Genomic DNA, 21,870 nt, shown 5'->3' with positions numbered 1-21,870 from the left:
AAACTGCCTAAATAGTAGGGCCTGGGTATCACAGCTGCACAAATCATGTAACTTTTACTGCAATTTCTTCAAAGGGCAAGTGTAAAATCATACCTACCTTGAGAGTCAGTGAGAGAATGACATGACATGATGCCTATGAAGACTGGCACAGGGCTGGTTCCGGGTAAATGAAACTGTTGCCATAAAATAAAGTCTGAGGAGGAGAGCACACCTGGCAGAGAGTCAGCTGGCCAGTCACACATTCCTCCTCACCTGCAACATCCTCCATGTTGAGATTGCTTGGTTGGTAAATACATTAAAACAGGCACTTTGGACATGGGGTAAGACCCCTAAGTCCAGGCCAAAGCCCTCCATGGGCGAACACAAGGGTATCAAGGGCACTAGCAGGTCCCAAGAGAGGCAGCGTCACGGCCTTGATGGCCACCTGGCTTCATAGCAGGGCTGCAGGAGGACACAGTACACACCAAATAAGCCTCTACTACAGGCTGAGGGATCGGCTGCTCGTCCCCTGCCTCCACTCGGTCTGGGCAAGTCTTCAAAGAACTTTAAATCCAAGCATGAACCAAAGCAGCTGTGCCCAGAGACCTGATCTGCAAGTTAATGCCAACCCCCTCACTCCTCAGGAAGAACTTTCTGGTGTTCTCTTCCTCCTCCCCTTGCAAATATTTATGAAACCCCATAGTGGGATCTGTTCTTGCCAACCTGTGTGGCTGTGTTCCAAGGTCCTAACACCAGGCTGTTAATGTATGACAAGCTGCAGTGGGCAGGACATCTTATTTTTCAAACCCCGCTTGTGAGCCAGATGAAAAAAGATGTTCTGAAAAGCAGAAAAGAACACTTAGAAACCAATAAACCTCTCTACCCCCTGACCGATTCTACTTGAAGAGCTGCCTTGACTTTCCATATGCTGCATAAATCTACCCTATTTTAGAGCCACAGAGGTCCCTGCAGATGCTCCTCACAGTCCTAATCACCTCTAACTTCGGTGGACTCTGACACGGGAAAACTTCCCTGATAAAGGAGATAATGCGCACTTGCTTTCCCAAAGCAGCACTCGGTGGAGATTAATCTCCTCTTACCTTTACTGCTGTGGTGGCAATTTCTCAACTTTACTTCCCAGGGCTTCATCCCGGGCCAACACAATGTTTCACCAACGAACCAAACAGTGACTAAAATTATAGGCAGTTTTAGTGAAAGGACCTTCCTCCACCCCCTGCCCCCTCCTCCAGCCCAGGCTTCAGAACACTCTCTACCATGGAGCGGGTTTTTTTTTTTTTTTTTTTTTCTCAGACCAAAACCTTCTCAACTGAATGTGAATAGGACATACCCCTGCTCTGTCTCCCTTAGCATCTACTCCAGCTTATCTCTTCTTGTGTCTGTCTGTCTGCATCTGTCTCTCAGATAGATAGAAAGTAGATGATGGATGGATGGATGGATGGATGGATGGATGGATGGATGGATGGACGGACAGATGGATAGATGGATGCATGCATGCATGGATGGATGGATGGATGGATGGATGCATGGACGGATGGACGGACAGATGGATGGACAGATGGATGGATGGATTGATGGATAGATAATCAAAAACTCTGTTACTCTAATATATGGAGAGAGACAGGTATATATTACATCTCTAATATACATGGACAGAGAGAAAAAGAAAGAGACAAGAAGGGAAACAGTTTTTTCCTTTATTCTGAATATACAGATTTGTCCCCTTCACAGTGGAGTTTTCTCCTGAGAGCTTTCCTAAATGATTTTCAGTTTGAATACACAAAAGGGCAGCTATTCAAAAATTTTAAGTATAAAAATTTTTAAAACATCAACATATATAGAAAATTAATATAGTGATCATTAAAATGAATCAATCCAGTAATCATTTTAATAATATAAATCATTGCCTGACCAGCTTTGGCAATCATTGGCACAGAAGCAATGTAAAAATATTAAGCCCCAAAAGGAATGATCAAACAGTGAACTCCACTATGCAATATGATTTAAGTCAATCTTTCTCAACTATAAGTAATAAAAGATAATTCTCAAGTGTGGACAAGAATAAAATTCTCAAGGATCTGATGACTCCTGTCTGAGAAACAATCACTTCACAATCTAAAGTCCTATTTTATGAGAACATCTTTTAATTGTTATCCCAGAAAAGAGGAATGTTTCAGCTTTATATCTGGTCATATGTAGGCATTAAAAATATCATTAAAAATTTTTGAAGTCTAAAAGAATATGCAGAATCTCAAGATTACATCCATGTGTGTGTATGCCCAGTTTGAGAAACACCACTCCCAAGGTCTTACACATGGATGATCCTTGGAGCTACAACCTAAAACTCTAGGGAAACAAACACTCGAAACACTGATCATCACTGTAAGGGTTGTGCTTTGTTTCTTTTTCTTTCTTTCTTTCTTTCTTTCTTTCTTTCTTTCTTTCCTTCCTTCCTTCCTTCCTTCCTTCCTTCCTTCCTTCCTTCCTTCTTTTAACTCAGGGCATTAGAAATGACTTTATTTCCTAAAGACATGGATAAGTAGTTCCTTATGATCACACATAGGACAAATGTCCAAGTTAAAAAAAAAAAAAAAGCAAGATTTCCTGAAGTGTGACCTTGAGTAGCCTTAACTTTTAGAGATGTGCTGCCGTAACCAGGGGTTTGTTCTATATGCAAAGCAATCACATTTGCCCGTTTTAATTATTTATTATAATACCTATCTAGTCTACAGACAAGACACAGGCAGTTATTTTTATTATTTTCACATTTCATTAAATAGAGACGAATAAGTCAAATTGTCTTTTCTTTCTAACCAAGCCATCTTAAATCTCTGTGATGAATAACACACTATGCTTCTCTCTTGCGGTTCACCCCCTTCTCATTTGTATGGCTGTCATTTCCGTGCCTGCCTTAACTCCCTACCTGAAATAAGTGCAATCTCTTTGTCTTTTTCATCTGGGGATCCCCATAGAGGAAGAAAATGGGATCTATTATGGGGCATTCACAGAGTGTACATGTCCAGGAAAATGTGTTGGGAGAATAAACGCAGGCAAACATCAGGGGTGTTCATCACCGCTCCTAACTCAGAAGAAAACATTCAGAAATAGCTGCAAGTCAGCACCTCAGAAGCCGGCACTAGTTGGCTGACCTACATATAAGCATATTAACCAGTATGTCCTTCTGCACACACCACTGTCACAGAACAAGCTGGAGACACTTGCAGTTTCCCACATGAACATCCCCAGAGGGCAGGATAAGACCCTTCTGAATTCCAGAGTTGAACCTAAAAGGCTGAGCATGCTGAAAGAGGGGAACAGGGTCACCTCAGGTGCTTCCTATCGTTCAAAGATTCAGGGGATGGCCCTGGACCTCAGGACTCAGCGCTACTCTTTATTAAAAAGGGCATGTGTATCTCTGCCACATTAATATTTAGCTAGAAGATTGCTTTTCTGAGCAAACATGCTTTGGTCTTTAAGGTGCTAGTGTAGTAAACATGACTTTGTATTCCTTTATCAGAAATCATTTCATGAAAAATTCTAAATGCCATAAAGACCCAGCGACATCAGATTAACTTCAAAACTGGGTTTCCTCCTCAACTGAATCAGAATATTGATTAGCCCATAAATATCACCCACCAGTGTCTTATCTCAGGCATGCCAAGCTAGTCCAAAGACATTTGCGTTCTTCAAGTACCAGAGCTAAGGGATCTCATGCTTCTTTAGTGGCTTCAACTTATTCAGCATTAGACTTTTAATGATTTCTTTCCAACGTAGTCTTGCCTTCTCACTGCACACAAGTCTCAAAGCAAACTGACTTGATTAATTCCTTGCACAGTGACACAATCAGATTAAAACAGCTTTTAAGCTAGGAAAACCTCATTATCATATAGCTTATTCCTATATGCATTTGGATAGGGTACGGGTCAAATCATGTCTCTGGATCATAAGACTTATGTAGACTGAAAAGCAGACACAAGGCAGTAATAGTCAAAAGGGTGGGGGTTAGATAGGTCACTAGCAAAATAAAGAGGATCCACTATGATACTTTCCTTTAAGAAAATAATTTTTTTTCCTTTAGTTCAAAGGAGACTATTAAGGGATCACTTGAAACAATAAAAATTTCAATAAAGAATGTTAGAGCACTTTACAAAGAAAATGTGGTAATGAAAATGCAGCTTAAGGGTGAAATTGGAAAAAAAAGATAGCATATTTTGGCTTTTTATTACAGGATATTTAAGAGACAGCTTGGCAATAAATGTTAACATCTTTCTAATGGTTGGGAATGCAGTTGTATAAAGCTGAAAACTCACCTTGACTTATTGACACAGCAGAGTTTTAACTTACACTGCTCATCCCCAGAGGAAATGCACCACACTGCAAAAAAAAAGTGCTTAGCCTCACTCGATAAATGGAGGTAGGTATGAGCTACTGTTACACAGCCACATTAGGCATTTTGACCCAGGGGAAGCAGATGCAAGGGTCAACCAAATCAGTAAAGAGGGAGGGAAAGAAGGGAAAAAAAAAAGTCAGAGGGGAAACAAACAAACAACCCCAGTATTCATTATACCCCTCTAGGTTGAAATACAGTGAAGAAAAAAAAAAAAGAAATTAAAAGCATGGCCCTGTGGAGTGCCTGGATAGCTCAGTCAGGATTTAGCATCCAACTTCAGCTCAGGTGATGATCTCACAATTTCCTGAGTTCAAGTCCTGCACTGGGCTCTCTGCTGTCAGCACAGAGCTCACTTCAGATCCTCTGTCCCCCTCTTTCTCTGTCCCCTCCCCTGCTGGTTTGTTCTCTCCCTCTCTCTCTCAAAAATAAGTAAATAAATAAATAAACTTAAAAAAGAACATGGTGCTTGTCTTCAACATAATTACAGTTTAGTTGAAGAGCGATGATCAAACCTTAGCAAAAGAATAGGACTGAATATATATATTATTAAGACCTAAATTGCACAATTATATATGTGCTCATGTGCTACATGTTAGATTTTTTTCTGAAATTTAATATGGAAATTGACTTAAAATGAAATGGATAGATACCCTGCTTCAATATGACCCAATACTATAAAGATACCAATTCTCTTCAAATTAATTCTTACATTTGATGGAATTTCGATACAAATTTCAACTGAGTTTGTGAATTTGTTCAAGCATCTATACAAACAACAAAATTATACACTGTGTAAAAAGCTAAGTCAACTCTGCAACAGAAGAGGAAAGATAGGACTTGTCACTCTCAGATATTAAGACATAACACCAAGGGATGGTAATTAAGTATAGCATGGATGGGCCCAGATGAAGATAAATTGAACCACAGAACAGTATTGAAAGGTCTGATTTGGGGTCAAGTACGTGAAGAAAACTAACATATGGTAAAGTTGACACCACAAATTATGAGAAAGAAGGGGTTGTAGATGGTGGTAGGAAATCTGGTGAACTGTACACAGAAGAATCAAAGTAGATTTCTACCTTATATGATACATAAATGCAGGCTCCAAATACAATTAAAGATGTGAATATAATAAATAGAAGTGTCAAATTAATAGGAGCTAGAATATGTAATGTTTTTGTGATCTATTGATGGGAAGAACTTCTTAACGTGTAAAGCAAAAAGTTTGTTAAATTTATCACATAAAACTTGCCACGCTGGGGTGCCTGGGTGGCTCAGTCAGTTAAGCGTCCAACTTCAGCTCAGGTTACTGTACGTGACTTCGAGCCCCACGTCAGGCTTTATGCTGACAGCTCAGAACCTGGAGCCTGCTTCGGATACTGTGTCTTCCTCTCTTTCTGTTCCTCCCCCACTCACACTCTGTCTCTCTCTCAAAAATAAATAAAGATTATATTTATATATATATATATATATATATATATATAATATTTTTTTTTAATTAACAAGCTAAACACAAAATTAACAAAGGATATCATGAACACTTTTTTTTTTTAATTTTTTTTTCAACGTTTTTTATTTATTTTTGGGACAGAGAGAGACAGAGCATGAACAGGGGAGGGGCAGAGAGAGAGGGAGACACAGAATCGGAAACAGGCTCCAGGCTCCGAGCCATCAGCCCAGAGCCCGACGCGGGGCTCGAACTCATGGACCGCGAGATCGTGACCTGGCTGAAGTCGGACGCTTAACCGACTGCGCCACCCAGGCGCCCCTCATGAACACTTTTAATAAGAGGACCGACTAGAAGATATTTACCATGCCTAAACCTAACAAGGAATATATGAGGAAATCAAAAAGAAAAATACTAGAATACCAATAGAAAAATTGATACAAGATATGAACAGAAATCACAAGAAAAGGAAAACAAAAGGACTAGTAAGTATACCAAAAGCTGTTCAAACTTCCTAATAATTAGAGAATGGTGATTTCAGATAACAAGATATCAAATATCAAGCAGATTAGAAAAAAAAATGAGAAAGCTGAACACAGCCAATTACCGGCGGAGACGAGGATATGGGAGCCCTTATGTACTGACCCACTACTAAGCAAGGCTTAGACAAGCAAATAATAATATGGCTTTTGATGCACAAGTTCTACTCTTGCCTTACATCCATCTCACATAAATTCCCACACAGGTTCTTTGGGAAACATTCTTAAGGATGTTTTCCACAGCATTGTTTTTATAAGGGGGCACCAGAAGCAATCTGAGTGTCCATCCCTGAAGGAATGAGAAATCAAAATATGATGAATGGAATGTCGTACAGCAATTAACAGCAAGAGGATTGACACCGTGTAGGAACATGGATGGCTCTCAGAAACACACCATTGACTGAAATAGCCAGGTAAGAATGAGATTCACATCACAATGCCTTATGTATACATTAAAAATACATGCCTACTCTGTGTATAATGACTTGCTTCCAAAGAGAAAAAAGAGTAAATTTACAGTGGATTAATCTGGCAAACACTACCTTGAGCTAAAAGATCAAGGTGAACATCAACAGTGATAAGTCATGTTGATAATACTACCCTTGATGAGATGTGATGAGAATGGCACTTCACCTCTGACAGCTTCCTCACCGAGAACACAGAACCCCATATGAATCGTGAGAAAAAATCTCCACTGAGGGTCATTCAACTACCTGACCAGTAGTCTTCAAAATTATCAAGGCCATCAAACACAAGGAAAGTCTGAGAACCTACCAGTCTCTGGGATCCCACATGTAGGGTGGAATCCTGGAACAGAAAAAGGACATTTGGTAAAAAACTAGGGAAATCTAAATAAAGTACGAACTTCACACTTTATAATGTAGGTTATATAATAATAATAGTAATAATAAATATTATGATACATTACATATGTTAAATGCTGTGACAAATATGCCATAGTAATGCAAGATGTTTAGGGGACACTGGGTCAAGGTTTACAGGAATGTTCCCTACTATGTTTGCAACTTTTCTGTATACCTAAAACTAATCTAAAATGAAAATTAAAGTATACATGCCCACAAAGCAATACATATTTTAAAGAACACATATAAATAAAAAACACACCAACTCTAATAAAAGGGTTACCTGTGGAGATGGGCATGAGGCATGGAAATAAAATGAGAGAAGACACTGAACGTTCTCATGTTACAGAAGAAGGAGCTAGAAGGGTTAAGTTACTTTGCCAAGATTGTACTTACAACGTAGGCTTCTGACCTTGAATACAGCAGAAGCTCTTTTTATAACTCAGCCCTGCTTTGCCTACTCTGAGGAAAAGCTGAGAGTGAATTTACTTCACAGGCAGAAAATAAAGAGTATAGCAGGTGAGCCAAAAAGGAGCGTGAACTTTTCCATAAAGTTGAAAAAAGGTGAAGGTATTTCTCTGGGGCTTAAAGCAAGTGGCAGCACCCCAAAGGGCTCTGAGTTTAAATGTGGGGGCTGGCTTTAGGGCCATAGAACACCGGGGAGTAATATCAAGAGGTATTGTTTAGGCAGAAACTGGAGAAGCTTAGTTTCCAGAAGATAGACTTATTAACACTAAGCGCAGAGCCCCAGAGAATTGATACAAACACGAAATGAGTAGGATTTCTTGGATCAGAATGCAGGGCAACATCTCAGGTCAGGGGTAAGGTTTGTGACTGCAAGGCCGGAAGAGGTCCTCTAGAAGCCCGGAGGAAGATGAGCAGCACAGATAGAAAAGAGTTTTGTTCTAGTTTTCCTATTTTCTTAGTAAAATCTAAAAACTGCCTGTAGGTTTTGCACAATGAAGGAAGGAGTGTTTCTATATTTGAATCAGTAGAGAGTGGACATAAGATCCCTTTCAGCACCCAGGCCTCCCAGAGACCAAGGATACCTGAAGGATTGAGCAAGGAGACAGGAGCCATAGTCACAGGAGGGAGCGATTTGGAGGTGGCATGGGCATTTCCTGATGAGATGCATTTACATCTTTATATGACCCTCAGAGAAAGTGATGGAAATCAAAGTTAGAAAAACTCTACCCCAAATTAAGTCATCTTAGTAAAAGCCTAAGGAAACTAATCAAATTCTCAAAATCACAGAGAAGGAGGAAAGCATGCTGTCCTCAACACCCTCTCCCATCATGAGAAGAAATAAAGACAAAGACACAAGGCTTAGATCAACACTCAAGCCCACTTACTTAGGTCATTAGCCTTTAAGAATCCTCTGTCTGCTAATGTCTTTAAAAAAAAAATTAACAAGACCAGATGGCTTGGTGATGAGGAGGTCAGGAATGCGTATGTTTCCAAGTGAATGCTGGGATGGAAAGCTGGAGGAAACACTGTCACTGTCAATAACAAACTAGTACAGACTGGGATCTGAAAATCAACAGATATGTATGTGCCTCACTCAAAGAGCGTTCACAGGGAGAAAGTCTTTTTTACACCAGTTTTATCAGTGCTACCAAGGAGTCATCAGTCAATTCAGTAAATATTTCTGTACAAATTATGACACATTCATGTAATGGATATCTATGCCCCAATTAAAACAAATAAAAAAAAAAAAAAACGGAGGGTCTAGCATGTCGCCATTTGCAGAAAATATATCAAAGGAAAAATTAAGTTTTATCTATATGCATAGAATATTTCAAAGAAAATTGTCACACTTTTCAACTGAGAAGGATAATTGGGGAGCTAAGGAACAGGTGGGAGACTTTTCACATTACGCACTCTTTCATGCTTCTTCAATTTTGAATCTCGTGAATTTATTGCCGCTTCAAAAAATGAATAAAATGCTAAAATAAAAAGATTAAATATTTATATGTTTATACCCCACTATTTTTGTCTTTATTAAGACTTTAAGAATACAGATCAAGTAACATCTACATCTAATGCAAAAGAGTAAAATAAATAACTAAGAGATACAGATTAAAGTAAAACAAGGAAAAGAAAAGAATAGAATCCAGAGGTAAAGTGAGGACAGAAAAATCCTATATAGAATACTGTCTAGAGGCACCTGAGTGATTCAGTCAGTTAAGCGTCTGACTCTTGATTTTTTGGCTTAGGTCGTGAGCTCCCAATTCCTAAGATCAAGCCCCACATCAGACTCCTTGCCAACAGCGCATAGCCTGCTTGGGATCCTCTCTCCCTCTCTCTCTGCTCGTCCCCTGCTAATGCTTTCTCTCTCTCTCTCTCTCAAAATAAATAAATAAACTTAAAAAAAAAAAAAAGAATCCTGTCTAGTTGCTGGACATGGCCATGAATTTGGTGACGAAAGCAAAGCAGGAAACAAGATCAAAGAGTCCAGTACCAATAATAAACTAGCCTCTGAGCAGAGGAATGACCTTTCCTACAAGAGAGAGAACATGGAAATTTCTCTCAAACATCCATCTTTTAGAAGACACTGAGATACCACACATTATGTCCTCAGCCTCAGCACACAACTGGACCCCTGCAGAGGCTGCTCCTGGATCACCTATGTGAGGAGAGGGCAGGCCTTCAGACAGCTGAGGGATGCAGAATTCAGGGCCTGGGGGACCAGTGCCCTAGGCCCAAAATGGTAGAGCAGAAAAGAAATCCTACTCTTCTGACATGACACTCAGTACACAGGCCCCAAATTCCAAATGGAAAATCTCTGTGCTTGACCAATTAGGTCAGAGGAATTGGAGAGAAAATCCTTATCTGATAGCATTTTAGCCCCTGTCTTTTATTCATTTTTTTAAATATTTTTTTTGAGAGAGAGACAGAGTGCGAGCAGGGGAGGGTCAGAGAGAGGGAGACACAGATTCTGAAGCAGGATCCAGGCTCTGAGCTGTCAGCACAGAGCCCTATGTGGGGCTCAGACCCACTAACTGTCACATCATGACATGAGCCGAAGTCGGACGCTTAACCAACTGAGCCACCCAGGTGCCCCATATTCCCTTGTATTTTAGACAAACAACATGTTTGTTTCTGTCTCCTACAAAGCACTGTGATGAATAGGCACCATCTTCATCGCAGCCCCCAGCCACTTTATTTCCAGAATCATTCCTGTTTCCTTGCCAAGCCTACCCCCTTTGGGATGCATGGGACTTCCTCTCTTCCTCTTTCTTCTCCACCCTCACTTCATCCTCAATATCCCCAAAGCAGGTTCTAACCACCACATCCCCTGTAGTGTCATACACATAATATAGTACACTGAGACAATGCTATGCGCTCACCAAACTGGCTCCCATTTCCTCCTGGGTACATAGCTAAGCTCATTTGCCAGCTCCCATATAGTCAGAAGAAAACACAATTAAGTTCTGGCTAGTGGAATGTGTGTGGACATGATGCCTCTTCCAGGCCTGGCCCCCAAAAATGTCCTGCACAAATCACCAACATTGCCCATCGTTTCCTCAGGTGCAAGCTGGATTTTGATACTCAGGGCAATGTCAGAAGCAAAGATGGTAGAATTGCTGTTAGCTTGAGTCTTAAATGATTACACAGTACAAAATCCCCCTCTGGCAACCCACAGTGGGCTATAATGTGAGCAACAAATCATTTTTATTTCTTTACTACTACCATTAGCCTACCTTGGCCAACATAGAAATGGAGGCTCTCCCATAACAAAAAACTTAAATATTTGACATTGACTTAGATGAGATGGATGGTAAGTAGGGAGGGTAAAGATATAGCAGATCCAGGTTATTCAGTGACAAAACACTGGCAAAAACTATTGACTACAATACTGTGGAATGTAGACTACCTGCTTACTGAGCTTACAGTTCTTGGGGAACTAGATGGTTCTGTGCTAGGAGATTAGTTACATTTCTAAAACAACCAGAAGATGATGGAAACACAGAATGCTTGCATACATGTTGTTGGCTACTAATTGTCTGTTATTGATTGTGGGTCAGGTTTTTTATGAAAGAATCATAAAATTCTAAGAACTGTAATGTGTAACTGGCACATTAGCAGATAGAAATAAAAAAAGAGTTATTCTAGAAATTATGGACTTACTTAGAAAAGTCATTTATTTGCTAATTGCTTCCAGTCACCAAGCGATGAAAGGTGTCCTATTAAAAGACATTGTGTGCTGAAGACCCAGTGAGACTTCTCAGTCGCACATTGTGACTCAAGACTTTGGCAAAAACCGGACTGAGGATGTGATATTTCTACCTACTTTCAGATAACCTCAAGATGGCCACTATTAAACTGAAGAATAGAAACAGGCACAGAGACAAGGAAGGAATAAAACAAAGAAGACTCCTTGAAATTGTGTCTAGGAAAGAACTGTGTGGTGACAACACATGAAACTTTCTAAAAGAAAATAAATCAGAAGGCTTCTATATCACTGAGAGAATTGTATTGCTAAAGCAATTATTATCTTGAATTAGAAAAGCTTTGAATATTCCACATGCCTTAAATCAGTCTCAGGAAGGAAGTGGGCTATGAATGCTGGCAGTTCCCAAAGACAGTATAGGACCCGAGATCCATTTCAGATGTGGTGATGACAATGGATGGTGAAAGAACTGTGGAGGGTAGATATAGGGTCATTAAGAAAAATGGACAAGAAAGTCCTTCTCACAGAGGAAGATCAGAATCTATTCAGGGAACTCCCCCCACTCCTTGAAAAAAGACACTTCTTAATGCCTTCCCTGCAGGATTCCAGCTCTGCTATGGGCCAGTGATCAGTCTGGCTTCTTTTCTTCCTTTTTCTGAATCAGAAATGTTACCACTGTCCTCACCACTCTAAAGTAGGAGGAGGAGGGGTGACCTTCCTGTTTTCCTCACAGGCTGCTGAGCCCAGAGGAATCACATTGTATCTGATGGAGAGATTTACTCCCTCCCTGGAGATTCTGAAATTTGAGCTGAACAAAGTGACTAGGTAGGGCTTGCCGGTGTTTCCATGGAGAAGGGACATGTACTCTATGTGTTAAAAGAAAAATGGAATGGATTTCTGGTGACTAGAGGAGTAGACTGTAGCAGAGATAATCCTATGTGTTTGTTGAACTCATTTCATTTTCTTACACATTTAAATTCTTTTCCCCAACTTCCCCTGTAGCTAGGTGAGACCATGTAATTGAGTTCTAGCCAATGGAAGACAGCCTGGCTCCTAAAATCCACCAAGCGATGTCATATGCTCTCAGCAAATGAGCACTCATGCTACAGAGCACACTCTACCAACCTTAACCAATGAGCATTAAGCACACACCATCTGACAACGTTTCATAGCCAATGTGTGTGTTGCCCTGAGTTGAGAGTGTTCTTCAGTCTACTGTTGTTTGCTTCATGGTAGCCTCTCTATTAACCATTTATTTCGTGTTCCAGTGAACTATTTTGACTAGTAATAATTGATAAAAGATAAAATGACTGGACTTGCTGGAATAAAAACAATGGAAAAATATGAGAATAGTTAGAAACTTTACAGAAGCTCAAGAGTCTTCAATGAAATGGTCAAGAAACAGAGGTAAAGACCATTAGGCAATGGGGAACAGATTGAAGTCCTCTGACATTACAGAGGGTAACAAAAATAGTGTTAGCCTCAGCAAATGAGCCAATAATGGTATTAACAGCATCTGGGAGAAATTAAGCATGTCATGACTGTAAGAGGTTTGGAGAGACTGAAGCAGTGATTCTCAATGCACAGTGCAAAGAAGCATCTCCATGGGAATCTTGCTATAAAGATCGTTTATTGTCCTCACCCAGGTAGCATTTGCATCTCCAGGAGCATATCACCTGCAATACCCAGGATGGCTGTTGACCCAGTGAACCCAGACAGAACTCAAGTCCAGTTAGTATGGCTGACGGGTTGCAGAAACATAACATGATACTGACCAACTACTCTCATACATAGAAAAGGAGTTGCCCAGCCTGCATGCTTACTCAGAAAAAAAGAAAAGGAAAAAGCAAAGTTGAGAAGCTGTGAGAGATGAAGGATGAAAAGTCATTAAAGGCTTAGTAGTAGAAAAAAATCATGCTGCTTTAATCAGCACATATGAAGAACCTCAGTTTTTACTTTGTTATCACTAACCACAAAGCACTTACATCCCACCTACTACCAGACTTACAGAGACCAAAAGGTCATCCTTTGGTTATTCCCCTGGATTAAATAGAAGTTAGGGAAGGCCAAAGTTCTGTTGGATGACACTGAAAAAAGTGAAATAAGAAAAATTGGTTTGTGTGCCTCTGTAGGCTCTATGTGCCTGCTGTTTCCCTGACGAGAGAACAGTCCTGGACTCTGCCACTCCTGGGTGGCTTAATGGGGTTCATTTATCAAGACTGACGTTACTTCAAGACTCAGAAATGTTTGAAAGGTTTTTCATCAATTTAGAGAATTGTCTTTCTTAGAACTACAAAACCATCACCTATACCTTGAGGCCAGCTCCTGAGTACAGGTTGACTCCCAATGTATACCAATGCCTCTTCTGGCACACCCATCAATGCTTCCATTAAACTTAACCCACTGCTTCCCTCTACCAGTCCCCAAATTCAGCCTCTTCATCAACCTACAAGTGCCTACGAGCCACAATGGGTCAAACTCTAGGGTTGACACTGTAGAAGTAAATGAAGAAACTCAGTGCATGACTCTTGCCTGCCTTCAGGAAGCATACAATCTTGTTTGAAGGTGCCAGTATACCTGAGTCATTGATTTTGCAAGGAACAATTAATTACACAGGAAGAGACAAGCAGCAGGAACTGGCCCATTTATGCCGACTTCATTGATTCTGCCTGACAAGAGTTCTCTCTTTCCTTCTAGATCACTCATTCATATTTTTCCTTTAGCTTTACTCAAGAAAAAAAAAATTCCCTGTCTTTTTTAGTTCATTTCTCATGGCCTTCCGTATACAAATCCTCTTCTTCCTACACGCCAGAAAAATACTCACTCCTTCACTCATGCAAGCAACTCTTTCCTTTTGCAGAAAATTATTCTTTAGTCACTTAAAACTACAACCAACTGCTCAAGTGGCCTCACTAGAAAATTATTGCTAACCTCTATAACATCCAGGCATGTTGAAAGGCACACGTGAAAGCTTTCTCTTCCCCCTCTGTTTCTGTGCCTACTTGTTCTATTGACTCAGTGAGCAGAGACAACATCTAATTATATTTTCCACCCAAAGATTAACATGTTATTAGTGCTTAGCAAGTAAGAAAAATAATAATGTCTTTATATTTCCCATTTTTTCCACTTCAGGATTTCATATGCAAAAAGAGATTTTAAAAGTATAGCATGGAAGTGTTTTTGGTCCATTAGACATATATTAGGTTTTTCTGTCCTCCTATACAAAGGTTCAGCCTTTTAAATGGGGCATGCAGCTATTAAGCATTAACCCATCTGTTGTGTTTTTCTCTTTTACTTCAAAAGGCTGGCACACTAGTTCCATAGCCAAAGTCATACCAAAGCTGTTCGTTTCCTAACAATACACCTTGACCACCACCAATGGACTGTCGTTCAGAAATGCTGTCAAGTTACCAAATGCTTAAGAGCCACAGGAAAGTACAAAGTCCCCTTTCCTTTACCTTCTGACCCCACGTGACCCTTACATACTACAGTGCACCTCCCTTCCCTAACACAAATCCTCCTCATAGCTCCTTGGAGATACCTCTCATTCTAGCAACCCCTAAACTTAACCCATCCATCAAGGCCTAGATAATTCATGACATTCCCAACAAATCTTTCTTGGCCATAATAGCTCTTCGTGGTGACCTGCTCTTTAGAATTTGGAATATGAAAAAACCTAAAAAGTTAACAGCACTACATAGCATATATCAGAAAGTCAAAGGGGCAGAAGAATTAACACTGTTTAAATCACATCAGATCAGCAGCTCCTTCAAAGCAGGCAGCAGAACTCTACAGATCACATCCTCAGTATCACACACCTATTTATACCACATTGAACCACCCATGGCTTTTCTGCCCAACAAAGTTTATGAGCTTCTTGGGGGCAGAGACTGTTTCTCATAGAGCTTCAGAATTCCCTGTAATAACTAATACTAATAGTGCTGGACACAGCAGAAAGTACACAGTGGATTCTTTTTGATTTGCCCCGTAGGGAAGCTGGGAATATTTTCTAGTTGAGTAAAATCAAGCTAAAGCAATACATCAGTGATAGAGCATTGAGACTCAGTGTGATAACATTTTCAATGACCTGAGTGGGATTTCACACTCATAGAGACCCACTCTTCATGCAATTTCAGCAGAGAGAATGTATGTGGCGGGAGGGGGGAGATGAACAGGGTCAGATTATCAATTCTCAAATGGCCTTCAAGATCATCGGATGGAAGCCATCATCCTCTTAGAGATGAAAAATTGGGGAAGCCTCCTAACGGAAGCTGGTAAGACCGGATTGCTCAGGAGGTGTGAACCCTGTTCACATCCCCAGCAGCTTTGCAGCAACCATGTGTAGTGCTGTTTGTCTTGGAAAGAAGTACCCCACCTCTGCCTGGAAGCAGGGAGTAAACCATCATTTAGAGTCCTCATCCATGCTTAATGGAAGTGTGTTTAATGTTGTTTTGATGATGTGTAACACTGTTAATTGCAGCTATATTTTGATTGCTTTCTTTTCTCTATCTCATCTATGCTACATGCAACAAATATTAACACATTCTCTAAACAATTAAATTGTGCCACAGCAAGGATACAGAGTGGTAACAGGAAAACCTGTGTTCAAATAACTAAACCCTTAATTGAGCAGCTAAGATCTTTTTCTTTAAAAAAATTCTTTTTTCAATTTTCTGACATTACTTTTCTAGTTCAGGTAACAATAAAGCAGTGCTGGACTGTGTCACCAAGGTATTTTTGTTAACAAGCACTAACTGTACATCTGTGATGTGCAGGCACTATTCCAGGAATTACGGAAGAGCAAATGAATAAAACTCTGCTTCTGCCCTCAAGAATCTAGTAAGAAGATTAAAACTGAACACAAAAAGTCTAATAAAGGGAGAACATAAAGGGCTAATAGGAAGCTATGGAATTTGAGAGTAGGAGTGAATTCCCTGATTTTCCTTAACTGAGGAAATCATATTAATAAAAACCATGTGTGTTGATAAAGCAATACCCACCAAAATTAGAAAGTTCTTAATATCAGAAGATGGATATCTTCCATTTTAGATCATTCTTTTGAGCTCACATTTACTTCTAACACTTGATTGCCTACTGACAAAAGAATATGCTAACTTTTTTTCACAGATTCTGATTTTTTAAAGTTTTCTCAGAAGAGCATGCTTTATTTGCCTGCATCAGACTATTGCTGCAATGGAGTTAATAATGAAAAGCAATATAATTTTGTATGTTCAGCACACTTTACAGCTTCCAAAGCATTTTCACAAATACTATTTCAATAGGTCTCATTTGGTCACCACAAAACCCCAGGAAGTACATGGGGTCAGTTTATTGTGTTTCTGGGCGTGTGCATGTGCACGTTAATTTTATTTTTTATTTAATTTTATTTTTTTTATCGTGCACAGAGGAACCGGAGGCTCAGAGGAGTCTGGTGAGTGACGGTGACAACTGGCATTTGTCAGGCTTGTCAGACAAAAAGAAAATTGCTGGCTAAGCCCTCCAATCTAAAATTACTCACAAGTTATTACACTTGAAAACTCGTGTTCCCACTGGTATGTGTTCTCTCATAAGGTGAATATGCCCTGGGCAGCACTCAGCATCTGGGAGCACCCAGCATCCACTTGTCCCCATGTGCGGCACCTTGTCCCCACCCAGAACATTGGCCAACCCTTCTTCTCTCATTCTCTGTTCTCAGTAGAGGATTAAAAGGCAACTATTTGTTCTTCCACCCTAAAAAGCCAAAGCCACTGAATCATGTCCTTCAAAAGTATTTGGATTTTAAAACTTTGCTACAACTTTACAGGGAAAGTCCTTAGGCTGATAAACACATGTAGGGTAGCAGCCATCGTGTGGAAGGAATTTGATGCTGAATCACTGATGCTGCCATCTCTCTGGACAGTGATTAACAAAAGGCCTCTGAGCTTATCTTCAGGGTCATAGAAGGAAAGAGAAGCTGGCACTAATGCATCCTGCCCTGTGTCCCTGAAAGGAACTTCAGGGATGAGCAATGACAGATTTAACAAGTAGAGAAAGCCCATTGAGTCTCCAGGGGCTGAGGCACAAAAAAAAAAAAAAAAAAAAAAAAAAAAGGAAAAATAAAAAGACAGAATCTGGGAAGCAGCCAGAGTCTGAGACTGATGTCCCTAGGCCTCTGTCCCCACCCCACACATGCACATTTGCCCCAGCCTGATCTCAGACTGTAAAGGCTCAAGCCCTGTGGCTCTTGAAACATGCCCTGAGACGAAAAGGATCTGTCCTCAAGTCCCACACCAAGTCTGCACCACTCTTTCTTCCACTGAAAACATCAAATGGGAAAAGCCGTCCTTACCTCGTAATGAGCCACGCGCTGAGATTCGGATATCAGTTGTGCACTGCACACTTTGCAGTAACTGTCTGTAAATAAATCCTGATCGATATCGGAGGACTTCATCAGGCTAAAGGAGAATCAACAGAAGAAAAATGAGTCCACTGCCTTGATGTTTATGCAGGACATTAACTGTGTGCAAAAGCTAGAGCACAGTCACAGACCCCATGATAGTAGCAGTGGGGGAGAACACCCTACACCTTAGGTGATACCATGTCAGTTAACCACAATAAGTGTAGAGTTTATAATTTTCTTATAAATGCCCAGCAAGACTGCTGGTACCCTACAAAATAGAAATGCACCTTTAATTTTCTCTTTCTGACAAATCAGATTTCTATCTAGTGCACTGCCAAGGATTTACATGAGAGGATATTTTCATATGTGATTTATATTAACAAACCATTGTAAGCATTCAATACATGCAATGTAAGAAAGAAGTTGAATGAATTCTGAGACATCCACATTCTAGAATACGATGTGCCTTCCAAATCCAAATGCAAATCTTTTTTTTTTTTATTTTTCAATGTTTATTTATTTCTGAGACAGAGAGAGACAGAGCACGAGTGGGGAAGAGGCAGAGAGAGAGGGAGACACAGAATCCGAAGCAGGTTCCAGGCTCTGAGCTGTCAGCCCAGAGCCCTACGCAGGGCTCAAACCCATGAACCGTGAGATCATGACCTGAGCCGAAGTCAGTTGCTCAACTGACTGAGCCACCAAGGCACCCCAAAATCAAATTCTTCTAAAGGAATGTTTAATGAAATAGGACAAAGTTTACCATTAACAACAAAACCGTTTACAACACAGTATGTACAGTATTATACTAAATTTGTTTTAAAATATGTATAGGTGCATAGGAAAGCATCCCAGGAAGTTTTAATAAAGTGTTAATAGCAGTTATCTTTCAGAGATTATAGGTAATTACTTATGTAATTTTATTTTTTTCCTACAATGAACATATATTATTTTTGTAGTACATGGAAAAAAGTTAGCTTTGTCAAGAAACTTATAGGCAATATAAAATTTAGTTTTGAGTTGAATAGCTATATTACAGAATTAAAAAATAAAATCAGGATAAACTGTAACTTTTCTTGCAAGCCTATACCCTGTAAAGTGAGAAGCTCTTATCATCCATGCTGACTCTTCCACATTTAGGGTTACTGATATTCATAAAAGCCACCTAGGCCATTACACACCACAATTGAGCCCACAAAGGTAAATAAACATATTGTCGAATCCCCAATCCTGAATCAAAGTGCAGCCAAGGGTCTCACACTTGTGAAAGTGATCTGTCACAAAGGTATCTCATAGCAGCTGTAGTGTGAAGTTACCACCGTAGAAACACATGCCAGCGCATCAGAACGCTTTCCTCCAACACAGAAACTCCATTTCATTTTACCTCCTACCTGCCAGGTAAAATGTAAGGACTATGCCAGAGAGCAAGATGTATGGAGAGGCAAAAGGATTTCAGACAACAGGGATGTGGTGAGCACCCTGGAGCTTATCTTGCTCCCATGCCCTCCTTTGATATATGAGAGTGTTTGAAGTCACATAGTTGATCATTGGCATGGCCATATTTTCTGTCTGGTTTGCATGACTCCAATTTCCACACTACAAATCCATGCCAGGTCCAGTCCAGGTCTCATGCTACTTGCCAACCATGTGATGTTGGATGAGTCACTAAACCTTCCAGTCTTAGTTTCCCCCTACACAAATTAAGATAAAATATTATCCATGCCTTTTTAGAGAACCGTGGTGAAACTTAGGAGAAATATAGAAGAAGGTACTATATAAACTGTAAAACTCTCTTCATTTGAAAGGGATCATCAGTACATTTTTAATAATATCCTAATGTTAATAAGATGCTGGCCAGGTCTTAACCAATGCAACAAAATAAAGGACAGTGGTTTGTTTTAAGTGATTTTTGAAATCATCTAATTTTGTAGCTGGACTACAAAATAAAGTATCTGCCTGAATAAAAAGCTTCCTGCCTCAACAACTGCAAACTCACTTTCTATCCTTGTCCTTGGCTATAGTGGCCCATTCGGGGCATTTGATTTCCAAAATTCAAAAAGATTCACAGATTTTGTTCCTAAGAGATGATGGTGACTCTGCTTTTTCAATGCCCTGAGTACCAACAGTAATGCCAGGTAGTAAGGACTACAGACTCTCATAGTTGAAGTGGATTGTTATTTCTGGAAGGCTCATTCCTGGCAGAAAACTCAGTCAGCCTGGAGTCTAGCACCTGCAGTGCCTGGAGACTCACTACCTAACATGGCAACCTGTTCCAAAGAGTCTGGCAACTCTAGCAGTTAGGTATTTTTCAGGTTGAATCAAAATCTGTCCCACTGAAGCTTTCACTCACTGATCCTGTCTTTGGGTACAACATACAAAAATCCTACTATCCTTTTTCATGAGATATCCTCTCTCAAGTACCTAAAGATAGCTCTCTTCTATCTACTCTGAACCCGTCCTGACTTACCATCTTGGTCTGTGTCTATTTCTTTATGGTCCATCTTCAGAGGCAGTGCCAAGAACAGAATGACCATTTCAAAGATGGTCTAAATCAGGCAGAGGATCACAAGTCCAAATGACCATCCAAAATATCCATCATCATGTGTAATGGTCTCTATTCACATCCCAGAATGCAAATGGAGAAGAGGTGTTTTGATGATGGGAAAATGTAGTACAACATTTTGAAATGTCAAATGGGAAAAGAAAACTTACTAAGGTGTATTTTTTAAGCCAAGCTTCTATAAGTAGTTGTGTTTAAATATCATCATGTTCCCTGCTATTTCTAATAAAGAAGTGCACAAAAATAGATTCATGGGTGACCTGGTTAATAGGAATCTCCAAACTCACTGCACACTCCTTCCTCATTATACAACCGACTGCAGAAATCAAACACTGTGAAAGGATATTCAAGGTACGTGTCGGACCGAGTAGGGCCCGTAGGAGTCTGAGTCTCGGTAAAGCAGCTGTGCAGCAGAAATAGCTTTAAAGGCAGAATATAAAAATGTGTATACTAAAAAAAAAATTCAAAGGAAGAAGAGAATATCATGGCTTTTTCCACTGTTTTATATAAGAATATTGATTTGAAGAAGCCCATATGCAGTAAAATGGCAATAAAGACCCCTCTGAAACGTACGAGGCCCAAATGGAAAACCTGAATAAGTTAAATTCCAGTGGGAGGCAATTAGTAGGCAAGTGTCAGACCGGTTTGTGTATAAGGCCTTTTCCCTAAGAAAAGAGAACTCTCTCTGTGTAGGTCACTTTAGACAACTAAAGAGCCTGATTTATGATTCAAAGAGTGGAATTCCCCAGGAAGAGGGTTGCCATTTGTTCCTTCCTCTGGCTTGTTTAGAATAGAATTCTCAGCTTCTCTGGGCTTCAAAAGTACAGATGAACTGTTAAGGACAAGGAGGGAAAACCAGACGACCTTTCTTTAGCCTTGTCCATGGTCCTGAATCAGCAGTTAGAGCAGAGACAGAGCAGGGCTGTTGATCAGTTAGTAACCAGTCAGACCCACTGTGTCATCAGAGCCAAGGTGTAGTGACCTCCAACGTGGGGACATGCTGACTATACTACATTCTGAGGCCCTGGAACATTCTGAGGAGGGATAGAAAAGCAGGGGAAGGAAGGGGTTTGATTTCCTGGATTTGAAACTGATCTGAATGAAAATTTCCTCAGTGTTCCCCACCCAGGCACGTTCCAAAGCAAACACTGATGATTTGAATAACCTATCACTCTTCAGTATTCACAGAGGACAGTGCTACCTTTATTTTACTAAAGAAGCCCAGAGGGAAGTTGGAGGCAGTAGTAGAACAGGAGTCTGATCAGATTCTCATTTGCTGTCCTAGGTCTCTATACAGTAATAAATCTATTTACATCTGGTAGCAGTGACAAGTGTAAGGCTCAGAGGTATAGCTAGGTGTATAAACAAAAGAAATATAAAGGGAGAGAGCTTTTGTTTGTTCAATAATTATTACTGAGCATCCACTATATGTGAAGCACAGGAATAACAGAGGGCACAGCTCCTGTCTTCCAAATCTTTATGAGCTATTGAGTGAGAAGAGATAGATGCACACAGAATATCTAA

The 21,870-nt window shown here is 40.1% G+C and overlaps 1 protein-coding gene across 4 annotated transcripts in view; it reads right to left on the bottom strand.

Annotated features, from left to right (window-relative positions):
* Positions 1 to 21,870, bottom strand: part of ZMAT4 (zinc finger matrin-type 4) — a 356,120-nt gene that overhangs the window by 268,707 nt on the left and 65,543 nt on the right. For all 4 annotated transcript variants that reach the window (XM_086703632.1, XM_086703634.1, XM_086703636.1 and 1 more), the window contains exon 2: positions 17,739 to 17,844. In XM_086703632.1, the coding sequence (XP_086559758.1) occupies positions 17,739 to 17,840 (102 nt within the window). In that variant the 5' untranslated portion in view covers positions 17,841 to 17,844. The remainder of the gene's footprint in view (positions 1 to 17,738; positions 17,845 to 21,870) is intronic.

The sequence above is a fragment of the Puma concolor genome, chromosome B1 (genome assembly GCF_028749965.1).
Source record: "Puma concolor isolate L17-30 chromosome B1, mPumCon1.1.hap2, whole genome shotgun sequence".
NCBI lineage: Eukaryota > Metazoa > Chordata > Mammalia > Carnivora > Felidae > Puma > Puma concolor.
The sequence above is the reverse complement of the archived record's forward strand: the minus strand, read 5'-3'. Positions and strand labels throughout refer to the sequence as shown.